This window comes from Charadrius vociferus, unplaced genomic scaffold (genome assembly GCF_000708025.1).
Source record: "Charadrius vociferus isolate BGI_N301 unplaced genomic scaffold, ASM70802v2 scaffold277, whole genome shotgun sequence".
Taxonomy (NCBI): Eukaryota; Metazoa; Chordata; class Aves; order Charadriiformes; family Charadriidae; genus Charadrius; species Charadrius vociferus.
This window is the reverse complement of record NW_009649183.1, coordinates 159280-167595: the sequence shown is the minus strand read 5'-3', so window position 1 is coordinate 167595 and position 8316 is coordinate 159280. Positions and strand designations below refer to the sequence as shown.

At 50.8% G+C, this 8316-nt stretch overlaps 1 protein-coding gene across 1 annotated transcript in view; it reads right to left on the bottom strand.

The window, feature by feature from the left end:
* Positions 1 to 8316, bottom strand: part of SETD2 (SET domain containing 2) — an 82532-nt gene that overhangs the window by 24702 nt on the left and 49514 nt on the right. Inside the window, exons 14-15 of the mRNA XM_009888677.1 lie at positions 1621 to 1669; positions 1130 to 1310 (exon numbers count right to left, since the gene is read on the bottom strand). Of these exons, the coding sequence (XP_009886979.1) occupies positions 1130 to 1310; positions 1621 to 1669 (230 nt within the window). The remainder of the gene's footprint in view (positions 1 to 1129; positions 1311 to 1620; positions 1670 to 8316) is intronic.

The window sequence follows — 8316 nt, the reverse complement described above, 5'->3', positions numbered from 1 at the left end:
CAGGGGGGTTGGAACTGGATGATCTTCAAGGTCCTTTCCAACCTAAACAATTCTATGATTCTATGAGAGGAAATGGGTTCAAGTTATGTCAGACAAGGTGTAGATTGGATGTCAGGAAACATTTTTTCACTGCAAGGGTTATCAAACATTGGAAGAGGCTGCCCAGGGAGGGGGGGGATTCGCCATCCCTGGAGGTGTTTAAAAAAAGGGCAGATGTGGTACTTGGGGACGTGGTTTAGAGGTTTTGTCCGGGTAGGTTAATGGTTGGACTCGGTGATCTTAAAGGTCCCTTCCGACCTCAGCAATTCTATGACTCTATGATTCTATTCGCAATCCAAAAGAACTTGTGTATCTGTTGCTTCAATAAACTGCGCTGTGGAGGCAGTGAGTCGTTTGGGTTTCTCATTGAATGCGACCAAAGAGCGACCGTGCTAGTTCATGAGCGCAACTGGGCTGAAGGTGCAGTCCGCTATCAGTGTATCCAGAACCGTAACAGTTTAATATATATTAAATGCGACTGGACTGATCGTGGGCAATTGGGCATCACTCAGAATTTGACCCTAGCCACTCCGAGGCTCCCACCTCCAGGAGAAGCGTGAGAACGCAAGGGGGTTTATTTTCTGCCAAAACTACTTTGCCCCTTAACGCAACACCGCTGGTTCTTGTACAGGCACGGGATTGCGCAAAGTCTGAGTTTAGGATAGTCCCCAAGTGCGCCGGGGAGAGGTGGAGCAGAAGAAGGGAACAGGTTTCGAAGGACTCAGAAGACATCTTTGCAATAGGAGGGCTACATCCCTAATTACCGCGCCAGAGATGGATATAGTTTCTCTCGTCACCCACCTAATTCCTAAAAAGCACCTGAGGATGAAGGCGTAGGTTATCTGAAGACAAAGGTGTAGGTTATCCAAGAGGAGAGGCCACCTAACGCCACCCACCTCCGGCCAGGGAATGCAGCTCACCACGCACGTGGGATTCCTCCAAGAGGAAATTTCCTTCTCTGGGTGTTTTCCCTTTCCTGGGTGTTTTCAAAGACAACCAGGACCATTTTTCCCAGTGTTTTTACGCAGGACTACCGCAGATCCGATGCTCCCAGCCCAGAGTTCAGCTCGTCAGCCCTGCCACCACTTGCCTGTCCTCCGGCCTTTTTGTTCCTCGCTCGTATGCCGAGGACGGAGGGGACAACGAGTCTCTCCGTCTCTTCTTCTCTTTGCTCTGGCTCTGCCTCTCGGGATCCCGCTCTCTGCTCAGGATGGGGTTCTTCGGAGTCGCAGTCTGATCCTTGTGGCCAGCCGTCTCTCTCCCACGGTCAGCTGTTGGGGAAAAACAGGTAAAAGGGAGAAAATGTTTATAATTCAGAGTATTTCCAGCTCTCCCCTCCTGCAGCTTCAGTAGCTTCTGTTAGTCAACAGAGGCTTCATTCAAAGAAGTCATAGATTGCCACGTATCAGCCCCAGGGCACATTTCCCACTGCTGAGATTATCCTCCCTATTAACCGGAGCTGTTTTAAAGGAAAAGGAATTCCGAGCTACGAAGGCAGAACACCTCTTGACATCCCAGACTGGGAAAATTAAGTGGTTTCACTGGAGGGGAGCGATACACGGGGAAAACGCGAGTACGTACCACTGTTCTCCTTTTCCGCTTGACTCTTCTTCGGGATGCGGTACACCTCCTGCAAAAGCAAACCACGAGGAGGGTCAGAGTTTCGGCTACTCACAAGAACCCCAAGAGTTGGGGGGTTCGAGGATCATAACACGGCGCTACGCATTTAACACTTTGACCATGACTTTAAAACAAACCAAAAAAACCCAACAAAAAAAGGTGTCTCTTGAAGCAAAGTTCTGATATTAGGCACGTTATTGTGGTGCTTTCTATATACTGCCTCTGAAAAGCATTTTATGTTTGATGAGCTTAGGCATTTTGGGGGGGCAAGTGCTACAGGCAGCGCTGCAGGATCTAAGGCGGCCGTGCCACCAGCGTGCCACGAGCACCTGAACTTGCCGCTCTGCTAGAATAGTAATAAAACCAGAGTTTTGCAATTAAACAAGTGACTCTCCAGGTGCAAAATTGTGCTTTTCTACCTCTTCTTTTGTCAGTCCTGGTGTGCCATAGGAGAGGGCTGGAACCCCTCTGTTGGGAGGACAGGTTGGGAGAGTTGGGGGGGTTCAGCCTGGAGAAGAGAAGGCGAAAAAGGGGAGACCTCAGAGCCCCTTCCAGTGCCTAAAGGGGCTCCAGGAGAGCTGGGGAGGGACTCTGGATCGGGGAGAGGAGCTGTGGGATGAGGGGGAACGCTTTGACACTGAAAGAGGGGAGATTGAGATGAGATATTTGGAAGAACTTCTTGGCTGTGAGGGTGGTGATCCCCTGGCTCAGGTTGCCCAGAGAAGCTGTGGCTGCCCCATCCCTGGAGGTGTTCAAGGCCAGGTTGGACGGGGCTTGGAGCAACCTGGGCTAGTTGAAGATGTCTCTGCTCATGGTAGGGGGTTGGACTAGGTGGCCTTTAAAGGTCCCTTCCCACCCAAACCATTCTATGAATCTATGATTCTTTTTCTATATCAGCATCGGGCACAGGGACAGCCCCTGGAAGAAGCATCGTGTCCCAGATAATCCGCAACTACCACAGAAACTCATTTTTCCCACCCATTAAGCAGCCCCCCCTGCACCCAGCGGCTTTTGATATCCCCGTTTCAGCAAAGAAAAAAAAAATATATTTGGAGGGCTAAAAAAATATATTTTCCTTTGGTGAAATAAATGGAAGTATAAGAAATCCAATTGCGGTTTGTTCGTAGGATGCAAGCACTTCAAAAGTACTACTGAAGGATTAAAAAGCATATTTTTTTCCAAGATTTTAAGGATTTTTTAAAAATATTTTTGCTTTTCTGTGGAGCTTGAATGCAATGGATCGAACACGTGCCGTCTGAAGCGTCTGCGAACGCCCCATCACGCGTGGTGCGACCTCTCCCAGTGAGGAGTGGCACTGGGAAACAGTAAATACGCCCCTTTTTAATTGTTCTTATTTATTTACGCATTTGCTATGGATCAAAGGAGGCAGGAGCAGGGAAACCAGATCAGGAGAACCCAGAACAGAGAGGTGGGACGCAGAAGCATTGCAAGTGCCCCCATTTCCCTGCAAACCTTCTTCTTCTTGGAATTTGGGGCTGTTCAGTCTGGAGGAGAGAAGACTGAGGGGGGATCTTATCAACGCTGATAAATCCTTCAAGGGAGGGCGCCAGGGGGATGGGAACAGTCTTTTCCAGTGGTGCCCAGTGACAGGACAAGAGGGAACGGGCACAAATGTGACCATAGGAAGTTCCATCTGAACCTGAGGAGGGCCTTCTCTGCTGTGAGGGTGGCAGAGCAGTGGCACAGGCTGCCCAGAGAGGTGGGGGAGTCTCCCACTCCGGAGCCATTCCAAACCCGCCTGGACGCCGTCCTGTGCCACTGCTGGAGGTGCCCCTGCTCTGGCAGGGGGTGGCACTGGGGGAGCTCCAGAGGGCCCTTCCGACCCTCACCAGTCTGGGATTCTGGAGCCCAGGAGCTGCCCATGCCCATCCATAGAATCCAGGTTGCCCAAGGCCCCCTCCAGCCTGGCCTTGAACACCTCCAGGGATGGGGCCTCAACAACCTCTCTGGGCAACCTCTTCCAGTGCCTCACCACCCTCACAGTGAAAAACTTCTTCCTAATGTTTCATCTAAACCTGCCCTCTTCCAGTTTAAAGCCATTCCCCCTCGTCCTGTCACTACGTGCCCCAGTAAAAAGTCCTTCCCCAGCTCTCCTGGAGCCCCTTTAGGGACTGGAAGGTGGCAATAAGGTCTCCCCGGAGCTTTCTCTTCTCCAGGCTGAACAGCCCCAATTCTCTCAGACTCTCCTCATAGGAGAGGTGCTCCAGCCCTTGGATCATCCTCATGGCTCTCCTCTGGACACACTCCAGCAGGTCCATGTCCTTATGTTGGGGACTCCAGAGCTGGATGCAGTACTCCAGGTGGGGTCTCACAAGAGTGCAGTAGAGGAGCAGAACCACCTCCCTCGCCCTGCTGGCCACACTTCTTTTGATGCAGCCCAGATCCAGCTCAACCCAAGCCCACACCAAACTGGGGAACCTCCCCCGACCACGGGGCAGCAGATCCACAGGGACAGGGAGAAGGATGTGTTGAGACCACATCACCGCACCACACGCTCTTCATACCGGTTGAGCACCGAAGGCTCGAAGCCAAGCAGGCTATGACGCACACCCAACACTCTTCTGCATCTTCAAGACCCCCAAGCCCAGCCGCTGCTGTGCTACCCAAGCTCCAGCCTGGTTTTGGTTCCCTTCATGCCCCAGCCCACCCATGGCACCGAGGGAATTCCCCGTTAAACACACTCAGCCCGTTACTCATCGCTTGTAGCATTTTGGAGCTTCTACTATCCGAACACTAGCACAAATCCTGGTGCTAAATCATGTATTTCAAACAAACCCGTGCTGCTCCTCTCCGTATTTCAAGGCAGGTCACGGTTCAGGAGCCTGAGCAGCACCCAGCTTCGAATCACGGAATTGTTCATGTTGGAAAAGACCTTTAAGATCATCAAGTCCAACCGTTAACCCAACACTGCCAAGTCCATGGAATCACAGAATGGTTTAGGTTAGAAGGGAACTTTAAAGGCCCTCAAGTCCAACTCCCTGCCATGAGCAGGCACATCTTCAACTAGACCAGGTTGTTCCAAGCCCCATCCAACTTGGTCTTGAACACCTCCAGGGATGGGGCATCTCCCACCTCTCTGGGCAACCTGGGTCAGCGTCTCATCACCCTCACAGTCAAGAATTTCTTCCTTATATCTAGTCTGAACCACCCCTCTTTCAGTTTAAAGCCACCACCCCTTGTCCTACGGCACCAGGACCCGCTAAAAAGTTTGTCCAGAGTAAACTGGAGCCGTTTTCTGCTGACCTGTGGGGCTTATGTTACGAAGCATACTTTTTAACGAGGTTTTGTCTGCCTTGCATTGGTCTTCAGGGCATCCTCTGACCTCCTCCGTTAATTATCCCGTCTGATTTTTAAGTGTATTGCATTAAGCACTCCCCCCCCCTTTTCTTATTTTCCATCATAATTATTTGCAGTAACGAGCTCCCAGCTGCACCCCTGCAGCCCCTTGCCCACACCACTGTCCCCCAAGATTTCTGCCCATGGCAGGTCCATCCCCAGATGCCACCAGCTCGTCACCTGCACTGGCCTCCTGGGCAAAAGGATCTCTCTGGAAGGAGAGCAGCCCTGAGTAGAAGGACTTTGGGGTGCTGATTAAGGAGAAGCTCAACATGAGCCAGCAAGGTGCGATCGCAGCCCAGAAGACCAACCGTATCCTGGGCTGCATCAGAAGAAGTGTGGCCAGCAGGGAGGCCCCGGAGATGCTGGGAGGGCTGGAGCCCCTCTGCTGGGAGGACAGGCTGGGAGAGTTGGGGGGGGTCAGCCTGGAGAAGAGAAGGCCAAAAAGGGGAGACCTCAGAGCCCCTTCCAGTGCCTAAAGGGGCTCCAGGAGAGCTGGGGAGGGACTCTGGATCAGGGAGGGGAGCCGTGGGATGAGGGGGAACAGGTTTAAACTGAAAGATGGGAAATTTAGATGAGATATTGGGAAGAACTTCTTGGCTGTGAGGGTGGTGATCCCCTGGGGCAGGTTGCCCCGAGAAGCTGTGGCTGCCCCATCCCTGGAGGTGTTCAAGGCCAGGTTGGACGGGGCTTGGAGCAACCTGGGCTGGGTGGTGGTGGAACTGGATGATCTTTAAGGTCCCTTCCAACCTAAACCATTGTATGATTCTAAAAGCAGGACCTCAGCCCAGGACAATCAGTGCTGTTTTGCAATGGGAAATGACAAGAGATGTTATAGCACTTGCCATTTTTTATCGCCTTTCTGATCCGCCGGCAGCCCTGGGATTATGCCTCTCGCTCCGTGCCCGGTTTCCCACTCCAGGCAGAGACGGCACCGCAGGGAGAACGGGGAGAAGAGGAGCCTCCAGGGAAGCAAGCGCAGGAGAGCGTATTTTGCTAACACCTTTCGCTAAGGCGACGGGTAATCCTTCGCAACTTCGAGTTATTCGAGCCAGAAACCATTTCTCACGTATATCTATGGATGGCACGCCACATGTTGTTGAACCCCAAAACCCACGTGAGCAGGAGGAACTCATCAATACCCTCCCATTAACTTAATAAAATAGACCAGGACTTGGGAATGAAGATTAAAACTTCCCTAGCGTCCCGGTATCGCAAATGCCGGGACCAGAACTGCCACCGCTTAGGGCAGACGTCACTGTTAAACGCCACTGGATTACGCAGCAGTGATTATTTCGATGTCTCGTTAAGCGCCTGTGTATCACTCCAGATTACGGAACGCGTTTTACGAGCGCCGCTGCGTTTTCCGTCGTGTTTTTAATTGCAATATTCTGACACTCAAAGCGTAAATGAAACTATTTCGTTAGCGATGCTAATGATCCTACGGCATGGAAGATACGGAGAGACTTTTTACAGTGTTAATGACCGTCCAAGATCTGGCAGCTTGGGAAAAAAAGCTCATTCGCTTTTCATTCCAGCTTGTACCAAGCCCTTGCTCTGTCCCCTTCCCAAAGTAATACAGTAGTTCAGAAGAAGACCCAGTTCTTTGAAGGAGAATGTGATGAACCAGGTATTTTCTGGTTGAATATGACCGGTATGGTCACGCGGAAGGAAAGAAGACCAAAGAAACCAACTATGAAAAAAATCAGAGAAAGAGAATCCAGGGCATCCCTGATGGACGCTGCAGCCCCATCCCCAAAAAGACAATTAATTCATAAAAGATAGACTCGGCGCTACGCAAAGAAGCAGCGTGGTGAGATCTCAGCTTGGCCAGGGTGGGATTTGTACTTTCCTAGGACGAGAGATGGAGCAAAGCCAAAACCTGGGCAAAGCCACCTCCCCAAGTCCGTGACCATCAGAGCCTCCGAACGGCGTTAATTCTTCATACTGGATGGTGATGCCACACGCACCGATTGTACCCTGATGCCTCGGGGCAGAAACACCGGGAATCTTCCCTACAGCACTAAAATATCCTTTAATTTAGGGCATGGATGAGGCGGTGGGGAGGAAAACATGCATAAAACTGTTACTGGGGGAGCGAAGGCTGCTTCTGGTTGGGTATTTAAAGCTTCCCTACCCTCCGAAATACAAAGCTTTGGCTGGATTTGACTCTCAAACCTTATATAATGTTCATTTTCTAAATAAAAAGTTCATTTCCTAAATAAAAATGCCACTTGTTTGTTTGTTTGTTTTTTTTTTAAAAGCTGGTTGGAAACTACTGGACCGTCGTCTGCGCTGGGCTGCCCAGTTGCACCAGATTGCATCGCCCGTTAGCAACGTGCCCACCTCCGGCGCGGGATTTAACGAGAGAGCCCAGGTTTGAAAGTCCCACTTTTATTGTTTTTGAAAAGAAAAAAAAAAAAAACACCACCAAAAAACCATGTGCCCCATGGGCTAAGAAAATGAAAATGTATTTTCCTTCGGTGAAATAAATGAAAGTCTAAGAAACCCTGTTGTGGTCTGTTCACAAGACAAAACCACTTCAAAAGTGCTGCTGAAGGTTAAAAAAAAAAAAAAAGGAATATTTGTATTTTTTTAAAGACCTATTTTGCTTTTCCGGGGAGCCTCAACACAACGCAGCAAACGCGTGCAGTTTGAAGGGTCTGCGAACGCGTATGCCGCGCTGAGAGGCATTAAGAGTCTGTAAATACGCCCCTTTTTAAATCGTTCTTATTTAGTTACGCGTTTGCTATGGATGAAAAAACCCCAAATCCAGCGTGGTTTTAACTAAATGCAAAGAAACAAGGCGGCAGCTCAACGTCCGGGGTGGGGGGGATGCGGAAGGAGCCGGCTGAGATAATAAAGTCCATATAACGCTATTTACTCGCCGTCCAGCGGCAGGGATGATTTTGTCTCTTACTGTCTCATGCGAGAAGGAGGGGATGCTGAGGGCAGCTTCTGCGGACCCAAAAGCACCCACCAGAAATGAGTTTTCTCTATTTAATTTCTTTCTCCCGCTTCACTCCCCCCCAAAAAGGCTCATTCTCAGGCACACCACAGAGCAGCACATTGAAAAAAAATTCACCCCACACCTGGCCCGAGCGGCGTTCCCATCAGCGGGAGAGAAGGTGTGATGAGGAGCCACCAAGCCATGAGATGATGCTGCACCCTCGGCAAGTTTGCCGATGACACCAAGCCGTGTGACGAGGTAGACACACTGGAGGGGAGGGATGCCATCCAGAGGGACCTGGACAGGCTGGAGAGGTGGGCCCATGCCAACCTCATGAAGTTCAACAAGGC